The sequence below is a fragment of the Eupeodes corollae genome, chromosome 1, assembly GCF_945859685.1.
Source record: "Eupeodes corollae chromosome 1, idEupCoro1.1, whole genome shotgun sequence".
In the NCBI taxonomy this organism is placed as follows: domain Eukaryota; kingdom Metazoa; phylum Arthropoda; class Insecta; order Diptera; family Syrphidae; genus Eupeodes; species Eupeodes corollae.
Genome location: NC_079147.1, coordinates 15,236,048 through 15,259,140, shown reverse-complemented (window position 1 = coordinate 15,259,140; position 23,093 = coordinate 15,236,048). Strand labels below are relative to the sequence as shown.

The 23,093-nt window shown below is 36.7% G+C and overlaps 1 protein-coding gene and 2 non-coding genes across 3 annotated transcripts; 1 reads left to right on the top strand and 2 right to left on the bottom strand.

Annotated features, from left to right (window-relative positions):
• The first annotated feature begins 8,762 nt into the window (after positions 1–8,762).
• On the top strand, positions 8,763–14,348 carry LOC129945495 (uncharacterized). Its single transcript, XM_056055314.1, has one exon. It carries the CDS (start codon positions 8,763–8,765, stop codon positions 14,346–14,348), a length of 5,586 nt encoding a protein of 1,861 aa, XP_055911289.1.
• Positions 14,349–16,321: 1,973 nt separating this feature from the next.
• On the bottom strand, positions 16,322–16,393 carry Trnaq-cug (transfer RNA glutamine (anticodon CUG)). The gene has a single exon. It is a non-coding gene; the product is annotated as a tRNA-Gln (tRNA).
• Positions 16,394–22,592: 6,199 nt separating this feature from the next.
• Positions 22,593–22,664, bottom strand: Trnaq-uug (transfer RNA glutamine (anticodon UUG)). The gene has a single exon. It is a non-coding gene; the product is annotated as a tRNA-Gln (tRNA).
• Positions 22,665–23,093: the final 429 nt, after the last annotated feature.

Sequence of the window (23,093 nt, the reverse complement as noted above, 5' to 3'; positions counted from 1 at the left end):
CCTCGTATACGGACGGTTTACTGTTGACAACCCACGCAAACGAATTAAGCTGCGGCTATACACGTTTAATGTTAGGTACCTTAACAGACCACGTGTAGCTGAAGATTTAGCGGAGGCCCTGCTATAAAGCAGGCATCACCACCATCCAGAAAACTGCGATATTCACTATGGTGACTATTACCGAGAAAACCAACAACGCTTATTTGGATGCGGCTTTGTCATTGGATCCAGACTTAGGCAACAAGTCTTGAACTATAGGTGCATCAATGAGCGCCTCATGGCCATACGCATCAAGGCTAAATTCGGCAACATTAGCCTAATATGCGTTCCCTACTTCACAGAAGAGAAGGATGATAATACCAAGGATATGTTCTTCGAGCTCTTAGACAAAACATATGAGCAATGTCCTAGCTAAGATATTAAAATTGTGCTGGGCGATTTTAATCCCAAGCAATTAAGGGAATATATCTCCGGTGGAATAATCCGGAAAAACAGCCTGCACGACAACACTTCCGAAAACGGATTCAGGCTCATCGATTAAGCTGCGGAGCGAAACGTCATGGTAGCTAGTACGCGTTTTCCACACCTCAACATCCACAAAGGAACTTGGAGTTCTCCAGATCAATCTACCGTCAACCAGATTGACCATATTGCGATTCACGTTAGACACTCTTGCAGCATCATGGATGTCTGAACTTTCCGAGGAGGTTACATCGACTCGGACCACTTCCTCGTTGTAGCCAAGGTAGCACTTCAGGTTTCCAGACCCAAGGCAAAACAAGGAGATGGTGGGAGAAGGTACAACGTAGCAAAGCTACAATCGCAAGAGATCGCCAAATCCTTTTCCGACCGAGTAACAAGTAACCTCTCTCGAAGTTTTCTGGCGCCAACACAATGTATCGAAAACTAGTGGCAACATTGCCAAGATGCAATCAGAGAAGCCACCTCTGACGTGCTGGATTTCAAGTAGCCAGCAACAAGGAACCCCTGATTTGATGAGAAACATCGGCAGGAAAATGCAACCAAACAACAGGCAGGCAATGCGGCGGCGCAAGCTGCATAGAAATACAAGAGCTGCTCACAAGCTCTATGAGCAGAAGAGGGGAGAGGAACACCGACCTCTCAGAAGGAAAAATATGAGAAACGCGCGGTAGAAGACGTTGAGAGTTTCAAAAGCAGGAATTAAGTTTGAAAGTTTTATGACCAGGTGCATAACAACTCATAAACCTAGAACCGAAGGTTGCAAAGACGATAGTGGAAACTTCAAAGTGGAACCACAGTCAATGCCGAGGATATGGAATGACCACTTCTGCAGACTGTATAACAGCGACGATGATCAGAATTTGCTGTCAGGCAGGATGATCCATTCAAAATAGACAAAGAAAGCCAAGAATCCCGTCTTCCAGACTTAGACGAATTAAATATTGACATATATCTTAGCTAAAAAGCCGCTAGAGCGATGGCTTAAATGCCGAGCTCTTCAAAGCAGCTGGAGATAATTTAGTTCGGAGCATAGACGAACTTATTCAACTTATGTGTCGGAAGAAAGCATGTCCGATGAATGGAACCTCAGTATTGTTTGCCAGATCGTGAAAAAAGGAGACCCTCTAAACTGCACCAACTATAGAAGAATCAGTCTACTTAACATCGCCTACAAAATCTTCTCTGCCGTAATATGTGAACGTCTAAAGCCCATCGTCAACAACTTGATAGGTCCTTATCAGTGATATTTTAGACCAGGAAAGTCCACAGTCGATCAAATATTCATATTATGCCAGATCCTGGAAAAAAAACCCAAGAACATCAAATCGACACCCACTATTTTTTAATCGATTTCAAGGTCGCATATGACAGAATCTACAGGAATGAGCTGTATAGAGCCATGTCTAGTGTCATGATGACCATGAAGAATTCACGCTGCTCCATAAAGGTCGGGAACAACTTAACATAACCTTTCGATGTCAAAAAAGTTTTGTATACAAGATGAGGCGCTGTCATGCGATTTTTTTTACATCGTGCTTGAAAGAATATAGTGCAGAGCTCACACGTCAACACTAGAGGCAATGCTTTTGTGAATATTGAGGCAGAGGCGGCAAACATGGGTTTAACGGTTACTGATGGCAAAATAATGCACATACTCTTATCAAGAAAATGACCTAAATATATATCACCGAAGAAGAAAAAGCATGGACTATGACAAAAGCGGATGAAACCACCTTGGTTCGTTTCGAGAGAAAAGTTCTTCGTGGGACCGAGCTAGATGGAGAAGTTTGTTGGTTGAGGCCCTAGTTACCACAGGACAGTAACATCACCTTAAATAAGTAAGTATGTTAACCAGGGCCCGTTTTGCCTCTTATATTCATTAAATGGGCGCATAGGGCTTCCCCGACCCTTCTGACCTGCTTGTAATTACAAAACATATATTCATCCAAAACTTGAATATAACTCTCATATTTACGCAGGTTCCCCTAAGACAAGATTGGAGAGGATCCAAATAAATTTCTTTTTTTCATCGATAGAAACTTTTACACCGTGCGAACACAGCCGCAATTTTTTACGTTTTAGTTATTTGACGAATATTTTTACCAACGCTGTTTTGTCAAACAATTCCTTAATTTACCCTTGAACTAAATTTTGGAATTTCTGTCAAGTATGGAGATTCTTTTTTTATCCGTACATCGACAATGTTTAATGATTAACTCAACTCTGGTTTTCCTTCCCATTTTATTCATACAAACTTTACGACCAGTGTGCACCTATGTATATCCCCTCTTAAACCCTTCTATAATGATGGCATTGTGTTAAACATGTTAAGACCGTATGAAAGCCATTTTGATAGATCTTCAATATGGCTACTATCAACTGTCAAAGTCCGAAAGCTCTTGAACAACGAATTTTGGCTCTCGGTGAACTAAATGTTAAATTTTGCAACAATTTTCATTAGGAAAGAACTTTAAACTCTACCTTTCCACGAATACCTTACCAAATATTTGCCTTACATAGAGAAAGTTTTGAATACTTATCAAAACACATCTCTTCTCAAAATTAATTCTTTTTTAATCCGTTATGTGTACGTTCATATATTAGAACTCAAAAGTTGTTAGAAGTCTTAACAAGTTTCCTCTATTTTAACCCACAAAAAGCGTGACCGTCACTCAACCTGAGATCCTTCTATTTCACAGAATCACCATCAGCAGAATCCAAGAATCTCGCAGCGGTGCCAGTGCCGGTGGAGCGGAGGGTATACCTATACCTCACTTGTACCGTGATTTGTGTGTCGCAATTGGTTTATTTATTTGGTGATCGAATTCAGATGCACAGATTTGCACAGGCAACCTGCTTTTTGTGTCTTCATTTCTTAGACTCCTAAACAAACATCAGCGATGGGGATAAGATCTCCGATCGATAACCAAACTAAAGGAAAGATATTTATAGGAAAGGTTAGTGCCAGTGGTATGCCTTAAGAGAAGGAAGACCTGTCGTTTGGAGATACACTGTCGCCGACCTTCGATTCCAAAGCGATACAATCTGATTCGATCGGATTCGATGAGATCCAATTGATTGGATTCTTCTCTATTTGCCAATTCAGCCGCATAAATGCCAATAGAGTACGTTCCTACATACATAATGCGCCGATTCCGATGCTGATTCCAATGCCTGCCATGGCTGACAACAACTGGAACTCTGAAGGGGATATATCTGTGGGGATACATTGGAACTTTTAGGGAAATGGAATTTTTATTACCATTCTCAGAGCGCACACAACAATTGCCAATTAAAATAGTTTCCACCAAACCAAAGCAAAAGTAACAGCAAAAGCAAACCAAACCCAAAAGGGTTCCTGTGTTTTGGCTAATTAATTGCTGTGCTCACGTTTGGAGCACCGAAACCGAACACAACACTCAAAGAATCAGCAAGGCCACAATAGATGGTATATACTCGTACTAGTGAATAAGCTGCTCCACCAAGCAGGGAAAGAGAGCGAAAGGAGGATAGGAACACACCACCAGGAATCTGGCTATATATATTGATGACCAAAGCAGGAATCCAGGAATCGAATTGAACTCTGGTATCCCCGATGAAGTTGTTGCCAATGATTGCAGTAGGCTGAATTGATGTTAAGTAATAGCTGTTGCCTTAATAGATTGCCAATTCGCGTAATTGGGAGGAATTGAATGTTGTCGGTATAGTTTGGTAGTCAAGTCGGTACTCCTCTGGTATGAGGTAGTCGGTCTAATGGAGTAGCTATAGAGAGATATCTAGATAGTAGTGGTATAGGTGGTGGAGTTCGAAATGGCACCATACACCATTCACATATAACGAGATAAAAGTGGGAGCTTTTTTGATAGAATTAAGAAAGGTGTTGATCTGTTGATGGTGCGAGGTTTCAAGATAAGGATTCGATTTATTTGTTCCATCATATATTTTCTAATTGCGCAAATACAGGAAAGAGCTCTTCACAGTTAAGACAGTTATATAGTTGAGTCGGTAGTTGTTGTCGTCGGTAACTTCTTAGAAGTACTATAATGTTGTTATATAAAACCTGGAATAAAAGAAATAAGATTAATTTGAAAATTGGCCAAAGAAGGTTTGTAAAAGTCATAACTTCTTTTTAGTACTTTTTTCTTTTTCGAAAACTTTACTTTCTCACAAAATTTTGTATTCAAAATGAGGTTCCAAATTGTTTTTTTAATTAACAGGCATTCAAGAGGTTATTAATTCCCTTAACATATCTAAGTGCGAGCTTTGGGAAAATAGGGAAGGATTTAAGATGATATATCGGTGCACAATGGTGAGAGGTAAAAATATCATTCCACATTCTCGATGTGAGGTTAAAAAAAGAACCTTTATACTTGGATAGTAAGTCTGGAATTGAGGTAAAGTGATGAGCAATTCTAAAAATGTGGGAATTACTGCTGACTGTTTTACTTACTTACTTACTTAAGGTGGCGCTACAGTCCTATGTGAACTAGGGCCTCACCCAAAAAAACTTCTCCATCTAGCTCGGTCCCTAGCTAGATGTCTCCAGTTTCGCGCTCCAAGTTGGATGAGGTCACTTTCCACTTGTGCGCGCCACCTGATCCGCGGTTTTCCTCTACTGCGCTGTCCTGTGGTTGTGGATTTGAAGACTTTCCGGGCCTCTACTTGCCCCAGCCATCTTATTCGTTGGACGTTTACCCTTCTGGCTAGGTCTACATCGTTTTACAGCCCGTACAGCTCGTCGTTCCATCTTCTCCTCCAATCCCCTTCGATGCGTACGAGACCGTAGATCACACGAAGAACTTTTCTCTAGAACCGACCCAAGGTGCTTTCATCCGCTTTTGTCATAGTCCATGCTTCTGGACCGTTTTGCAGGACGGGGATGATAAGGGGGTTATATAGCGACACTTTTATAGCGACACACGGAAAGAAGTGTATGGCATTTTTGACAATTCTAGTATGGCCTGGAGACCCATACTAAAAAAGTATCGGTGATATTCCTTAATTGTCTTGCAACAACTCTTATTAGTATGGGATCATGTACTATATTATATGGTACAACAATCTTTGCTTGTAAAACTTGGGCGCATAGTACGTTTGACGAGACAGTATTGCCCTTAGCCCCATACCGTACCAGAGATGTCGCAATGCTACTAGTTTTTCCCGCGATAATTTATGGCGTGATAATCGATACTCTTATTGGATTACTGTCAATAGGTATTACTTCAATGTTAGCATAAGGGACATAACAATATAATGTATAGACTTTTCTGCTAGGAGCATTGTACGACGTACATGCCGCCAGTCAGGATGGTTCTGACTCCCATACTGGCATTGGCGTATTGGCTATAACTATTGTCAACGTTACTATTCTCAGTATGGCCAAATTAACTATGCTTAAAACTTTTTATCCAAAGGAAATCTTCTAAGCCATACAGTATTGCATTCACACCCATACTGACATTCGCAATGTATTTCTTTCCGTTTGTGTACGAACGGTCGTAAGTCCATACGTTCGCGACATTTTGGTTAACCCTAAAAATCTCATGAACCAAAAACGCTAGAGACTTGAATTAAATTTTATATAAGATATCGTAACGTGATACCAAACAAGTATATTTTGTCAAAAAAGTCCAATTAACGGTTTTTATAAACCAAAAACAGAACAAATATTTGTCAACTCGAAAATCTTACGACTAAAACATGATTTCATCTCCAAAACAATTTTGTGCAACGAATCTGATAAAATTACTCAAAGTTGGTAAAAATTAAATTTTGACTCAAATATCTTTTCTAAAATTTGAGATTATGGCTTCCAACTAATTTTAATTTATGAGAAATATTGTTTTAAACATTCTTAAAAATTTTGAGAAAAATTTAATTGACAGTTTTTTTTACGAAAAACTCAAACCTAAAAAAAAAAATAAGAGTCGGTAAAAATTGGTTTTCGACTTAAATATCTTTTCAAAACTTTGAGATATTGGCTTTAAACTACTTTTATCTTTAAAAAAAAATTGTTGTCAACATTCAGTAAATCCATCAGTATGTTTTTTTTTTCATAAAAAAATAAAATCTACAAAAAATAGTACGAAAATTAGTAAAAATTGATGTTCGGTTCTTGATATCTTATAAATTAATTTCATTTATCCAATTTGTAAAAAATTAAGAAATGAAACTAAAATTGGTAACAATTTGTTTTCGACAAAAAATCTATTTACCAAAACTAGAGTTTCAAACTAAACTATTTCTTTATATGAAAAATATTGTTGGTAATTTTTAAATTGTTAAGAATAATTCAACTAACAACTTACTTAACCCAACCCTCCAAACTTTTAAGCAAGACAAATGGGATGGGAAGTTATCAGTATGGGTCGCATCCCAGCCTCTTTTTATCTATTAAATCAAACTCAATAGCATTCCGAAATCCATCCCGTGTTTGTGAAGGCAATTCTACCGATTACATTGAGATACATAACACATCTTTTTAACACTATTCTCATGACTGGAGTCTAGAAACGTGTTTAAACAGTTCCAAAACCCGAAATGAGTATCAGCCAATAGCCATATTGCCATATTTTACCAACATTTTTGAAAAAATTATGAACACAACACAAATGCGGCATTTTATTATACGTAACGACATGCTAGGTCCCAATCAATCTGGTTTCCGTCCCAAACACAGTTGCACTACTGCCCTTATAAATGTGGTCGAAGAAATAAGAGAAAGTGTAGATAAGAATGTCGTGTCTTTTCTCACTCTTTTGGATTTTCCAAAGCCTTTCTTCCGCCAACACGGGGTGTTCCCCGAGGGCCTATTTTGGGCCCATTACTTTTAACTGTGTACTATGTCAATGAGCTCCGGTCTCTAAGCTTTAACTCATCCATGCATATGTATGCCGATGATGTACAGCTTATTTACAGTTGTCCATTGGGGTTGTTTGAAAATAGTATTTGGGAGATAAATGAAGATCTAAATAACATATTGCTCTGGTCTGGATCCAACGGACTTTTTTGAAATCGTACCAAGTCAAAATTCTTAGTGATTTCAAAAGACCCTTCAGTCACATTTTGCTTTTCTATAATATTACTCAATGATAACGCTATTCAGTTTGTTGACCCAGCCAAGAATCTTGGATTTGTATTCAATAAGACACTCACTTCGACAAATTATATACAACTTATCATCGGTGGGTTGTACGGAGGCTTACGAATGTTATGGACCACCCAAAGAATCACTGCAATAAAAACAAGAATGGAACTTGCTAAGTCGCTTAATGTTGTATATAATAGTGTGACAAGATATATTTTTGGACTACGGAAATATTTTCACATTTCCTCATATGCAAGAATAATATATGTTTTTTCTCTTGATAACTTATTTTCGTTGAGGAACTTAATAATGCTCAACAATGTCATGCAAACATGACAACCGATGACGTACCTTTAAAACAGAATCCTTTTTCCACGCTTAATCGAAACAGCGGAAGGGAGACGGTGGCGTTGATTCAAATGTTTTTGCATCATGCATTATTGTCTTTTTGGAAAAATTGAAAAATTAAACCATACCAATTATTATCTTCAGTGACAATCAGTGTTATCAAAATCGAAATATGACTCTATCAAATGCCTTACAAAACTTCGCTATTAAACATAAAGCTGAAATTTAAAAAACTTTCCGTCAATAAGCACATCATTCACTATTGTTTTTTTTATCGGAGCCCAAACCTGAAGAGAGTTTCAACTTCTAAGGAATTTTATGCTCTGTCTGACTCCGTACACAGAATTGTCTCCCTGTATCCTCACACTGAAATCGTTTTTACGGGTGATTTCAATGTTCAAAATTCTTCTTGGCTTCGCCATGCGGGCCAGAAAACCCCCGAAGGATTGTGTTAGTGGCAGTGGCATCACTGTCACTCATATCTTCGACTGCCAACTTTCAAGATACAAACATCAATGTCATACAAATACCAAACTTACGATACAAAATCCAAGCCATACCAATAGCAACTGCAAAAAAGAAGAAGAAACGAAAAATTCAAATTCCAGACAAACGTATTTCAGCAGTCATTGAGAGAAGACCAACGAACCACAAGAATTGCGAAGTAATATTAAAAGAAATTTGTAGTTTCTCATAAAAATTTCTACTTTTAATAAAATTATTCGAAACTGACAAATTTAAAATTGATTCTTTGTTTTTCTTTAAATAAGTTGTTCCAATAATAAGGAAGAGCAACAATTCTACAAATTTCTTTTATATTAATAAGTAAAAGATAAAGATAAAGATGTCTGCTGACGAAACTCCATTAATAAGGAGAAGTAAACGACAAGAGGGTCGTAGAATCGCCAAAGCCAAAGAAGATGGTAGATGCAAATTATGCGACATAGACAACACGCAAGAAATGGTTCAGTGCGACGAATGTTTACAATGGTACCATTTCAATTGCGTCAACGTGACTGCGGCCATAGAAGAAGAAGATTGGAGCTGCGCGCAATGTCTAAACCAAAAGAAGGCAGATGCAGAATCCGTACGTTCCAAGAAGACGTCATCAACAAATCGCCGGCAAATAGAATTACAGATCCTCGAAGAATCTAGAGAACTAGAGAAGAAGAGAGATGAAGATTATCTAAGAAAGAAATTGGATTTGCTCGTAAATGGAAGTCAAAAAAGTGCGTGCTCCGAATCGTATAAAGATCCGAAAGATGTCGAGAATTGGATTCGAAACCAGAACGATGTACAACACCAAGCACTTGCAGTGAATACAATGAAAAGTGCACAAATAACAACACAAATAAATCAACATCTGGGCATCCATATTCCTGCCACCACCATGCCACACAACCCTGGCCCATCAACATCACTTCATCATGCAAATCCAAGAAATCTACAGCAAGAGTCTGCACAACCCGATAATGTTCAATTGGCAAACAGACATTCAATGTCAAGGGATTTACCGAATTTCTATGGCAGCCCTGAAGAGTGGCCACTTTTCATCAGTACTTACGATCGAAGTACACGGCTCTGTGGTTTTAGTAATGAAGAAAACCTCTTGAGACTGCAAAAATGTTTAAAAGGACAGGTCCTTGAAACAATGCGCGGCAGATTGATGTTGCCATCTAATGTTCCTAACATCATACAAACAATGCGAATCATGTACGGCCGTCCAAAAGTCATAATAAAGTCGCTTTTGCAGAAGATCCAAACTCAGCCAAGAATCCAAATCGAGAAAGTCGAGACTATTATATCGTATTCCTTGGCTGTACAAAATCTGATTTCGACAATAGAAGCCTGTGACCTCCAGGAGTATTTGCACAATGCAGAGCTCCTGGACGATCTTGTGAGCAAACTGCCGACACAGCTGATGTTAGATTGGGCGAAAGCAATTGAAGGAATGACATCATACAACCTATTGGACTTCGACGAATGGCTCTTCAGGTTAATAGATAACATATGTAAAGTAAGTCCTGCTATATCATTCAATCAAGATTCGAGAACACCTATGCGCAAGAAAGAAAAAGCCCACATCAATACACACTCCGAAGAAGATGTAAAGACACCAATGTCCGACAAGAGACGCTGTACAATTTGCTCTCAGGATTGTTGCGGAGTTCACCTATGCAAGAGATTTAAGAATATGAGCCTTAACGACAAATGGAATGCTATAAAACAAAACAGACTTTGCCGTACATGCCTGAAATCTCATCCGCAATCTCGTTGCAGACTGAATACTTTGTGTGGTGTGAAGGGTTGCATTTATAGACATCATCCTTTGTTACACAAGAACACGAGTGACACAGTGGTTACAGGAACATCAACAATTGAAGTGCAAACGACAGAAACAAGCCAAGCTACCTCTACAGATGACGCAAATTTCAACTGTAACACGCACAGATCAACTCATAATATAAAATACCGCGTTGTTCCTGTTGTTCTTCATGCTGAACAGAAGCACATTGCGACATTTGCCTTTCTGGACGACGGATCGTCACTTACTATGATGGAGGACTCCTTGGCAAAAGAATTGGATCTCAAAGGCATCAATCAACCGCTCTTTTTAAAGTGGACAGGCAACACCCACCGAAACGAAAATGAATCAAGAATAGTATCCGTCGAAGTTTCTGGAAGGGAACACACCGATAAAAGATTTAAAATTCCAATCATCAGAACTGTGAAATCTCTTAATTTGCCACAACAATCCTTGGATGTCGAAGAACTCAGAGCTAAGTACCCTTATCTGCGCGGGTACCCAATTCAATCCTACGAGAAGGCTGTTCCACGCTTGTTGATCGGTCTAGATAATTTGAAGCTAGCAATTCCTCTGAAGGTGGTAGAAGGCGGCGAAGGAGATCCAGTTGCAACAAAGACAAGACTTGGTTGGGTAGCATATGGACCATCATCAGTAACAGACAATAACACAGGTGAGTCCTTTCATTCTTACTATCATGAGTGTGAATGCGCAACTGCCAAGCTGAGTGACGCCGACTACACCCTTCATAACATGATGAAAGATTACTTTTCTCTGGATAGTCTTGGGGTTGGGGAACCAAAGGGGCTGTTAAGGTCGCAAGATGACGAACGCGCCTGCAAGATGCTTGAAAGTCTTACGATCAGAATCGGTTGTCGATTCACAACAGGCCTTTTATGGAAGTATGAAAACATTAAACTCCCAGAGAGCTTCCAAATGGCTCTAAAACGACACCACTGCTTTGCACAAAAATTGAAACGCAACCCAGACTTGGGCAATAAAATAAAAAATCAGATCAAAGAATATGAAAATAAAAGATACATAAGAAAATTGTCTAAAAACGAACTTGAACATCAATTTCCTCGAACTTGGTACCTTCCAATATTTGTTGTTACAAATCAAAATAAACCGGGCAAGACTCGAATAGTCTGGGATGCTGCTGCCGAAGTCAATGGCGTGTCACTCAACTCTGTACTGTTAAAAGGACCTGATCAACTTGTTTGCCTACTCTCAGTCCTATATCGTTTTCGAGAGAGGCGCGTCGCCATATGTGCGGACATTCGAGAAATGTTCCACCAGATTGAAATGCGAGCAGACGATCAGCACGCCCAACGATTTCTCTGGAGCAATGACTTACATGCCACTCCAGATGTTTATGTGATGCAGGTACTGACGTTTGGGGCCACTTGCTCTCCCAGTTGTGCGCAGTTTGTTAAGAATAAAAATGCTCTCGAATTTTCCGAACAGTATCCAAGAGCAGTCGATTCCATCCTTCACAGCCATTATGTTGACGATCTTCTTGATAGCGTAGACTCAGAAGAAGAAGCCATCAAGCTGGGTAAAGAAGTCAAATACATACATCAAAACGGTGGTTTTGAAATTCGAAATTGGATCTCAAATTCACCGAAGGTCATGGAGGCTCTGGGAGAGCAACCGCCAGCATCCAGAAGAAGCCTGGACATCAACCCTGAGAGTACCTCCGAAAAGGTTTTAGGCATGTGGTGGTGTATTCAAACAGATACATTTACATTCTCAGTTTCAAAGAAGGCGTCAATGATAGAGCTTCTGTCAGTAGACTTCGAACCGACAAAGCGGCAAATACTTCGCGTCCTAATGAGCATTTTTGATCCCTTAGGCCTGATTGGTAATTCATTAATTTATATCAAAATTCTAATGCAAGAGATCTGGCGTTCCAAACTGAGCTGGGATGAGAAAATTGAAGGGAAACTATGCGAGAAGTGGCGCGTTTGGGTCAATCACTTAAAAAACATTGACCGAATACATATTCCCAGATGCTATTTAAAGCAAATCATGTATGGTGAGCACGACACATGCCAACTACATATTTTTGTTGACGCTAGCATCAATGCATTTGCCGCTGTAGCCTTCATCCGAGTAACAAAAGGTAACCTAATTGAATGCAGAATAATTTCATCAAAAACTCGGGTTGCGCCTCTTCGATTAACTTCCATACCAAGGCTAGAACTCGACGCCGCAAGGCTCGGTGTACGATTAGCGAACAGCATCAAGCAGTATCACGCCATCAAGTTTTCAGAAGAGTTTTACTGGTCGGACTCCAAAACAGTTCTCTCGTGGATTCAGTCTGATCATCGCAATTATAAGCAATACGTCGGATTCAGAGTCAGCGAGATACTGGAAACAACCGAAACTCATCTGTGGCGCTATATACCTTCAAAAGACAACGTAGCAGACGACGCCACGAAATGGGAAAAAATACCCGACTTTGATATGAATTCGCGATGGTTTGTAGGCCCACCATTTCTGATGCAAGACGAAAACAAATGGCCACTCAATTTGTCAAATCTTCAAGAAACTGCGGAAGAACTGAAAGCATCAATTTTGTTCCATCATACTGTACACAATCAAGCACTAATAGACTCCAAACGTTTTTCAAATTGGCAAAAATTAGTAAGAACTCAAGCATACATTTCCCGATTTATATATAATACCAGAGCTATCAAGAAGAAAGTTCCTAAACGAGATCAAAAGTACATCACACATGGAGAATATGTGGAATCAGAAAGATCACTCTATCTTCAAGCCCAGCTGGATTCGTTTCGTGATGAGATAAGTATTCTAAAAAACAACCTTGATCTTCCGTTAGCCCAGCATAAATCTTTGGACAAATCCAGCTTTATTCGGAAGATGTCTCCGTTCATAGATCAAGATGGACTCCTACGACTTCGTGGTAGAATTGATGCAGTGTCTGGAGTCTCTTATGATGCAAAAAATCCAATAATCCTCCCTAAAGACTCATACATCACGTTCCTGATTATCAAGTCATTTCACGAGACATATCATCATCACAACAACGAAACCGTAGTCAATGAGATCCGACAAAAATTTTCCATTGCGAACATTAGAACAGCTGTAAAACAGGTACGTAAAAAATGTCAATTATGCAAAAATTTAAGTGCTTCACCGAAACCACCGGAAATGGGAGTCCTACCAGAAGCCAGGCTTGCACCGTTCACCAGACCATTCACCTTCATTGGCATCGATTATTTCGGCCCGATGTACACCACTGTTGGTCGACATACTGAAAAGCGATGGGGTGTATTGATAACTTGCATGACCACCCGTGCAGTTCATTTGGAAATTGCCCATAGCCTTACATCTGACTCCTGTATACTAGCGATTAAACGGTTCATTGCTCGTAGAGGTGTTCCCAAAGAAATCCGATGTGATAATGGAACAAACTTCCATGGAGCTGAAAAGGAACTAAAAGAAACCTATAATGAATTACAATCCGACATGGCCAAAAAGTTCTCAACCTCCCAAACGCAATGGATATACAATCCCCCAGCATCCCCCCATATGGGTGGCAGTTGGGAGCGCCTAGTCCGCTCCATAAAAAAGACCTTATATCAAATCATGCCAAGTCGTAACCCAACTGACGAATTGCTGCACAGCATGCTACTGGAGGTCGAACGTGTAGTTAATTCCCGCCCCTTAACTTATATTGCACTCGAAGATGCGAATGATGAAGTCCTAACGCCGAATCATTTTTTGTTAGGCTCATCCAACGGTGAAAAGACAGATAGTATTCCTACCAACGACAATACGCTCTTACGAAGAAACTGGATGAAAGCCCAGCAATACGCGAATCTATTTTGGAGAAAGTGGCTACATGAATATCTGCCGACACTAACTCGACGATCAAAGTGGTTTACACCGACGAAGCCTATTGCTGTTGGAGATATAGTCATAGTAACAGACGAATCAAACCCCCGCAACTTATGGCCAAAGGGACGGGTTATAGATGTCAAGCCCGGAAAAGACGGACAAGTTCGGAGAGCAACGGTACAAACTGTTTCAGGGATATATGAACGACCGGCTGTGAAACTGGCAGTCCTCGATGTTTTTCGGGATATACCGACCTGATGATCTGTAGGTCAGCATACCGGGGGGAGTGTTAGTGGCAGTGGCATCACTGTCACTCATATCTTCGACTGCCAACTTTCAAGATACAAACATCAATGTCATACAAATACCAAACTTACGATACAAAATCCAAGCCATACCAATAGCAACTGCAAAAAAGAAGAAGAAACGAAAAATTCAAATTCCAGACAAACGTATTTCAGCAGTCATTGAGAGAAGACCAACGAACCACAAGAATTGCGAAGTAATATTAAAAGAAATTTGTAGTTTCTCATAAAAATTTCTACTTTTAATAAAATTATTCGAAACTGACAAATTTAAAATTGATTCTTTGTTTTTCTTTAAATAAGTTGTTCCAATAATAAGGAAGAGCAACAGATTGTGTGCTGAGAATTTTGCTGAGTTTAACCATCTTACTCAGCTTGTCAATGAGCCTACTCGTACTAACCACTGCGTAAGCTTTTCCATCTATCCTATACTTCTGGGCTCGTTCCGAGTAGTTGGAAAACTGCATTTGTTCAGCCAATCCCAAAAAAAAAGAAGAATCTTCTTCTCCCACAAATTACCGACGGATAGCACTACCGTCCCTTCTTTCTAAGGTCATGCAAACGCTGATTAATTATCAGCTTAAGAAATATCTTAAGGAACGGAAGCTTCTTAATGACCGGCCATACGGCTTTCGTAGCAATAGCTCCGCTGCTGATCTCATGGTTCATCTCACCGAACAGTGGAACAGATCTTTACATAGTTTCGGAGAAAGTAAGATTATTGCACTTGATATTTCAAAGGCATTTGATAAAGTCTGGCATCTTGCTCTCTTATCGAAAATGCGTGCTTTCGGTATCGACGAATCTCTTCTTCGTTGGATTAGAAATTTTCTTTCGAACCGTTCAATAAACTCATAAAATAAATGTTGGTGTGCCCCAGGGTTCCGTTTTGTCTCCGACCCTCTTCCTCATTTTTGTAAATGATCTTCTGTCTGCTACTTCTAATCCAATACATTGTTTCGCTAACGATAGCACCCTCAGCTTTTCATATTCGCTTTCAGATTTACAACCCTCCTCTTCGGATGTGGAACTGCAACGGCAAAATATGATTAGCTCATTAAATTCCGACCTACACAGCATTGTACAATGGGGAATAAGAAATCGTGTGGAATTTAATTCTTCGACTCCCCTTCAACAATTTAACCGTAATACCCGCGCTTCTAGGAATGCCCATCAGTTTACCCTTATCTACACTTTCTCTTATATTACAAATCGATACAACCAGGGAAAAATCCGGCGATCCTTGTGTAGTGAATATGTATCAGGGCAATCAAATACACACAATTTGGAATGCATTACAAGGTAAACTGCGACGAAGATTGGAAATTGTCGCCCCAGCGTTTCGACAGCAATGTCTCACATGAAGTTGAAAGACTCTACAATCAACCCTTACCAATCACAAAAAAGAAAATGGATGATCTTCAGAGCTTGAAGGAGCTTTTACCAAAACACTACCACCCATTTTATGACAATCTGACTCATGAAGAATGATGCTTAACTACATTTATTAAAACTTGTTATTTCCTAAAATTGTGCTTTTCTTTTGGTATAATAAATAAACAAAGATTACTGGGTCTTTTATTATTAGTTATAACGCAACAACCTCGTATCTGAAATTTACTGTAAAACGATTGTACTGGAGCACTTTATACTGTAATCTCGTATCTGAAAATACTTCTGAGTTATTTAATGTACCATTAAATCACCTGAAAACTATGCTTAAAAAATTATAAAACAATACACATACATAATATAGTTTTTTCTTCCTACTGTAAACCTGGTGAAATAGTGATACGATGTTGAGAAAGAAAGGCGACTATACTATATTCCTATATATATTGATGGCCATAAGACTCAAAAGAGTTTAAAGGTGTGCAAATTTGTTTCGAGTACCTTTGGTATGAATGAACATAAAAAAGGGCTTTCAGGTTCTACCGAGATTTGAACTCGGATCGCTGGATTCAGAGTCCAGAGTGCTAACCATTACACCATAGAACCGTTAAAAATTTGATGCAAAATTTGCATCTGCTTAATTGCGTTAGCATTAATTATGTAGGTGGGTTCACAACATTTTGTTTATTTAAACATTTACTCGTAACAGAGAATGTAAAATGAGTAAACAATTTTAAATAACTTAACCTGCCTAAAGAATGAAGGTTTCAAGAGGTACAAAAGGCCAGTATCTTACGTATTACTTTATTATACTGGGAAGTTTTGCAGAGAGAGGTTGTGTATATATGAAGTTCAGGCAAGTTTCATAGAGGGTAATTATATTGAACCGATTTAAACTAAGGCACTTCTTTAATTTAATTCTATCTAGTTCTAATATTTGATTTAACTTCAAAATATACCAAAATACATAAGCCCTCCTTAAATAATAACATTAAAACTGGTGTACTCGGCGTATACTTACTTTTTTTATTTTTTTAAATACATTGAATTTTTTTTAAAACTACATTTAATGTGTTTTTATTTTGTTAACATTCAACTACTGTAAAAAAAGGAGGATATGTTTTTAGTTAAAAATGCAGAAAAGGAAAATAGTCTATTCGATTGCAGAACAAAAAATTGTTGTGTATGGCGTATACTTATTTTTTTTCTTAGCTTTAAATAAATTTAAATTTTGCCTTCTTTAGTTGCTAAAAATATAACATGGGCGTATATTTTTTTCTTTTATAGTTGACGGGCACTCAAGGAGTTATTAATACCTTTTTTTAATTGGTCTTAAAGTTTTGAATGTTAATGATAGGGAAAACAGAGTTGGGTAAAGCATTCCATATTCTCGATGTGCGTTTAAAAAAAGAGTCTATACTGGACAGTACGTACGAAACTGAGCGGTGTTCGAGTATAGTATTTGGTTTGGTTATAGTTTTATCGCCTTTCATTTTCAAAGCTCTTTTTTGGGTCCTTACCAAAATACTTAAACTTGTTTTAGGGGCACCTGCCCAAATATGCGAGTTATATTTGAGTTTTGGACGAATGAAGGCTTTGTCCATAACAGGCAGATTAGAAGGGGTAACAAATTTCTTTACCGTGGGAGAAATCCTAATCATCTAGCAGCATTTTTGGCAATATCGAATATGTAATCATTCCATAAGAGGTGATATTTGATATACATAACGAGTACTGAAAGTTGATTTGTTTCCTGGATGCAAGTGCCACTCATGGATAGCGGCATAGGAGGTGGGTTACGCTTGAACGACAGGAGACAGCATTGAGTTTTTGAAGCACTAAATTCTACACGGTTTATAATTCCCCATTGGGCAATGCTGTCGAGATCAGAATTTAATGAGCTTATCATAAGCTGCAGTTAAAGTTCCACGTCCGAAAGACCATTATGTGAATCTAGAAACGAATTTTAAAAGCTGAGAGTGCTGTTATCAGCAAAACAGTTTAATGTGTTGAAAGTGGCAGACAAATGATCTTTTATCAAGAAAGAGAGTCGGAGATAAAACGGAGCCCTGGGGAACACCAACATTTATTTTATGAACTTCACACTTGAAACCATCCAATACAACTTTAATTCAACCGTTAGAAACATAATTTCCAACAAAATAAAAGATTTTAAAATATCAAGTGCAATAATCTTACTTTCTTACCAATGATGTACTGTTCTTAATGTTCCACAGTTCGGTGAGATATTTCTTAAACTGATAATTAATCAACGTTTCCATGACCTTGGAAAGATAGTTGGGCAATAGTTAGAGGGGGAAGAGGATTTGCCTTTTTTAGGGACAGGCTGTACAAATGCTGTTTCCATCCGCTTGGAAAGAGACCTGTAGAGTAGGAAAGATAATAATCTAAATATTGTTAAACACCTTAAGTTTCTGAAAAGATTTTTGTAAGCTTTAATATTCTGAAAACACAATTAGGAGCATATTCGAACAATGCATGTATTCTGACACGTATCTTGTACATAATATTGGTTTTAAAAAATTTAAATTATTTTGAGGTCAAAATCGTTCTTTTTCCTCAAGTTGTTTGAGTTGTCGATCTAATTTTTGTAAGATCGACAAATTCGTATCATTATTGAAATAATTGAATTCAATAAAATGGAATTGAAATCGATAGTGTTATTGGATTCTATGATATGGGCCAAGCTAATATCATTTTTCTTGCAACACTAAGGAACAAATTAGAACAGTAGTTTCCCTAATGATATAAAAATAGAAAATTGAAAAATTCGAATTATCTTAAAAAGTAATTATGAAATGGCGATCTCAAGGCAACCTGGCCTGAGATAAAATTAGCGCTGTAGTGCGCCGTTTAGATAAAAAAGTAATTATACTTTCGTATTTATTTTATATAAGCTTTTTTCAAAATAAAAATTGTATTTTAGTTTTGCTCTAAAAGGGTAGCCCCACTGATGAGATAATAAAAACATTTTTTCTTTCTGAACAAGTGATATTTGATAATCAAAAATGTCGGCCTTTAAGAAAATAGATATATTGAAAACGGGCCAACATTCTTAACGAAATTAAAATGTAAAATAATTAAACAACTGCTTATTAACAATGTTTATACATTTTTAACTTCCCATAGGAAGTTATTGTAATCGGTCTGATTTGTGGAAATGAAAATTTTGACATTTCTCGACATTTTAAGGTCGCTAAACGTTTTAGAATCATACTTGTTCATGGGGTAGTAGTATGCGGGGTACCATTTATCGTTGTCCACACCTCAAGAACCAGTAGAACTCTAAACTTCAAATAAATTAAGTTTAACAGATAAAAAATCGAACATCAAAAAATATAGATGGTGTTTCTTTACTATATCAATTTAAAAAAAGGAACATTTTTGTTGGCCCCCAAAATTATCTATTAACTAATAACTCCAGCGATTTCAATTAAATTCTGTATTATGTTATGTGACATGATCAATTACTGTTTTTTAAAAACTCAGAACAACTGAAACAAAATATGTTTCACCTTGAATATTTTAGCAATTAAAATAATATTATTTCCGGCATAATTTAATGTGACATTTTTTGACAACGGGTACAACTTTGAGAAAAATCGCTGTAACGGTTTTCTTATACAAATTAACACCAAAAACACACTACTAAAAATTGATTTTCGACTCAAAAATTCGACTTGTTTTAAAAATTAAAGATATTGGCTTAAAATAATTTTACCTTGTACAAAGCATTATTTTTAAATTTTATTAAAAATAAGAATACACAAAAAAAAACTACTCAAAAATTGGTAAAAACTGACGTTTAAATCGAAAATTTAGTGCATAAATGAAGGATAGACATACAAATTATTTCATTCTATACTAAATTTTATCACGACTGTCAAGTTAGCACTCTATTTTTCGAAATTTAATAAAACTGACTATGCAGTTTATTGTAGTTTTTTTGTTGTAAATTAGTTGTGGAAAACAAAATTGTGGTATGTAGAGGTAGCACTACACTTTTTGATTTTGTTAAAACTAAGTACGCAATTAGTTGACAATTATTTGTTGTAAATTAGTTGTGGAAAGAAAAAAATTCTAACATTTTTGTTTACTTAATTTTTTTAAAAAAAGAGGGTATGTAGTGAGTGCGTGAAGTTAGCCTCCCTTTTTCGATTTTCCTATTTTGGAAAGTTTTTCCTGTTTGTTCCGCATTGTTCCAAAGATTTTTTTTTAAACACCAAAAATGACCAAGCCCCTCTTTTACGAAAATCGATTTTTTGTAAATTGTTTCAGGTTGAAATTTTTACACGCACTCACTAGAAAAAAAAATAAAAATACAAATTTCTGAATTTATTTACAGTTAATGGCATCGTTACATTTTCGAATATCCTTGTTGTATGCCTGGAATCGCGGTGTCAAGTTATTTCTTAATTTTTAACTCAAAAAGCAGCTAGAAATCTTCTTATTTAAGGTGATTTTAATATAGGTATTTTAGAAAACTGTTCCATCTCAGATGAAAATTTTGGTTAACCAAAACTATCTCACAAAAATGATATAATTTTGAAAAAAAGACACAAATAACGTTTTTTTATAAATACAAAAATTAACAAAAATAATTGTCACCTCGAATATTTTACGAACAAAGAATGATTTTTATCTCCAAAATAATTGTTTGCAACGAAGAATAACATTTTGACATTTGGGTAAATTTTGAGAAAATCGAATTGACAATTTTTTACAAAAAATAAAAACTTAAAAAAAGGAACATTACTAAAAGTTTTTTTTTTCAAATATTTTTTCAAAAATTAAAGATATTGACGTCAAACTAGTTTCTACGTATAAGAAATATTTTTTTCGACATTCAGTGTAGTTTTTATAAAAATCCAACGGTTAGTTTAAAAAAAAATGAAAATCTAGAAAAAATAGTACTCGATATCTCGTGAATAATAGAAGATATCAAATAAGGTTCATTCAACCAATTTGTATTTTTTATATAGGAAACGTTTAAGAAATGCTACTAAAATTGGTAAAATTGGTTTTCAACTAAAAATCTTGTTAGCAAAAATAGATTTTGAAATCAAACTAATTCATCATATGCAAAACATTGTTGGTAATTTTGTAATTTTTTAGAATAATTCAATTAAAAACTTTTTCAACAAAACACGGAAATATATAACTTTAAGTAAGAAAAATCGACAGTATTGATGGGAAGTTATTAGTGTGGGTCGCCCTTTTTCTAATAAACCATGCGTAACCTCTTTGGAAACGCCTTAAGTACCCCATCCACTTAGTCCAATTTTGGCATACTCTTTAAAACATTTCGGCCGGTATCTCACGATTAAAAGCTTCAATGTTGTATTCCAATTCGCCAATTGAAGCAGGCTTGTCTGTATAGACATGAGCTTTAACATAGCCAAACAAAAAAAGTCTAAAGGCGTTAAATTGCACGATCTAGGCGGCCAATTAACCGATCCCGAACGTCAAATAAATACTCACCGAACTCGCCTTTCAATAAGTGCATTGTTGTGCGTGCTGTGTGGCATATGGCACCGCCTTCTTGAACCACATGTCATGCAAGTGAAGCTCTTGCATTTTTGGAAAAAAAAGTTGGATATCATCTCACGGTAGCGCTTACCATTCACAGTTACGTTACGATTCAGTACGGTCCAATGATGCCAGCAGCCCATAAACCACACCAATCTGTGACTTTTCCTGGATGCATTGGTAACTCTTGCAATATGGCTGATATCCATTTCAAAATTGACAAATCTGCTTATTTACTTATAAACCCATTGAGCCAAAAATGAGCTTCGGTAAAAAAGTGGATCTTCGGCCAACTTTTCAAGAACCCATTCACCAAAAATTTCATTCATTTCTTGCACCAGCTGTATTTTGGAAGGCATCACACCTAAATCCTTCCGCAAAATTTTCCATGTTGTTGAGTAACAGAGGCCCAACTGCTGCAATTCATCATTAACACTGGCCGATACAGCTGCGATATTTTCTTCAGTTCGCACTCGACGTAAGCGTGTTGGTGGTTTAATGTCTAACAATGTTAATTTGGTGCAAATTTAAGTCACAATAGCCCGACTAGCCGCTTCAGTGGGTCGATTAAACTGACCATAAAATGGAAAATGAGCGCGATGAACTTTCTTAACAGAGTACGCATTTTGATAATACAATTCAATAATTTGGAAGCATTGTTCGTTTGTAGGACGATTTGGTTTAATAATAGACCAACCTGAATATGTTTGACAATCAAACAAAACATAAAACGTACGTAAGCTGTTTAAACCCAGTGTTGCTAAAAAGATAACAGCTATACAAAATCATCTTTAGTACAAAATCAACCATTGATATTTTTGAGAATCCTTTCTTTACTAGAAAATTACTGTTTCAATGCTATGGATTTAGATTCTAGGAATTTTAAAACTAAGAAAAATTTCTAATTGGAAAAATTGGACTAGTTCCGATTACTTCCAATTGGAATTTAAAAATGAGAACTCAGAGTTTTAAAAATAAAATTTACTATTTATGGAAGTGTTACGAGATAGACTTAGTTATCATTCATCAATCTTTGTATGGCCTCATAGGCCAATGAGAAAATATAGCCCAAGACAAAAAAAGGAATGCATACATACAATACTTTGAATCAAAAAAGATTGTTTGTTATTGAAAGAAAACTGTTAATTAAACTCCGAACTCTTTTAAATAATGAATTCAATTCTGACTAAACAAGAATTTTAGTAACTTTTACTAAAAAATAGTCTCTACTTCTTTCAAAAAATTGTATTTAATCAGGTTCTACCGAGATTTGAACTCGGATCGCTGGATTCAAAGTCCAGAGTGCTAACCATTACACCATAGAACCGTTATGATCACGTGTTTGCCAAAAACATACCTCACCTGTGATATAACTTCAGGTATGCATGTATACCTTTAATTAATTTGATAATAATTTAATTAAAATAAAAAGAAACTAACGAAAGAAAAGCTTTCTGAAAAGCTCATTTTCTTGAAGAGTTTGTTTTGTTTTATTTTTAAAATAGATTCAAGATGACAAAACCGATGCTCTTTTTTTATTAAAATATAAAAATAAATTAAGTATTTAACATTGCAAGATTTAAAAATACTTCATATTTAAAAATCTTCATAGCTTAGAAGTACATATATATGGTTGTACATTGATATAATTAAAATTGAATTATCGTCATCTGTTTGCTATAAAATAAAATTATTTAATTTATTGTCAACAAGAAACTGAATTCTTAGGAACTACACACTTGAGAGGGGTAAGTAT

Bases quoted from the DNA above. Each gene is read 5' to 3' on its own strand.
- LOC129945495 (XM_056055314.1), top strand. From the start codon at position 8,763: ATGTCTGCTGACGAAACTCCATTAATAAGGAGAAGTAAACGACAAGAG.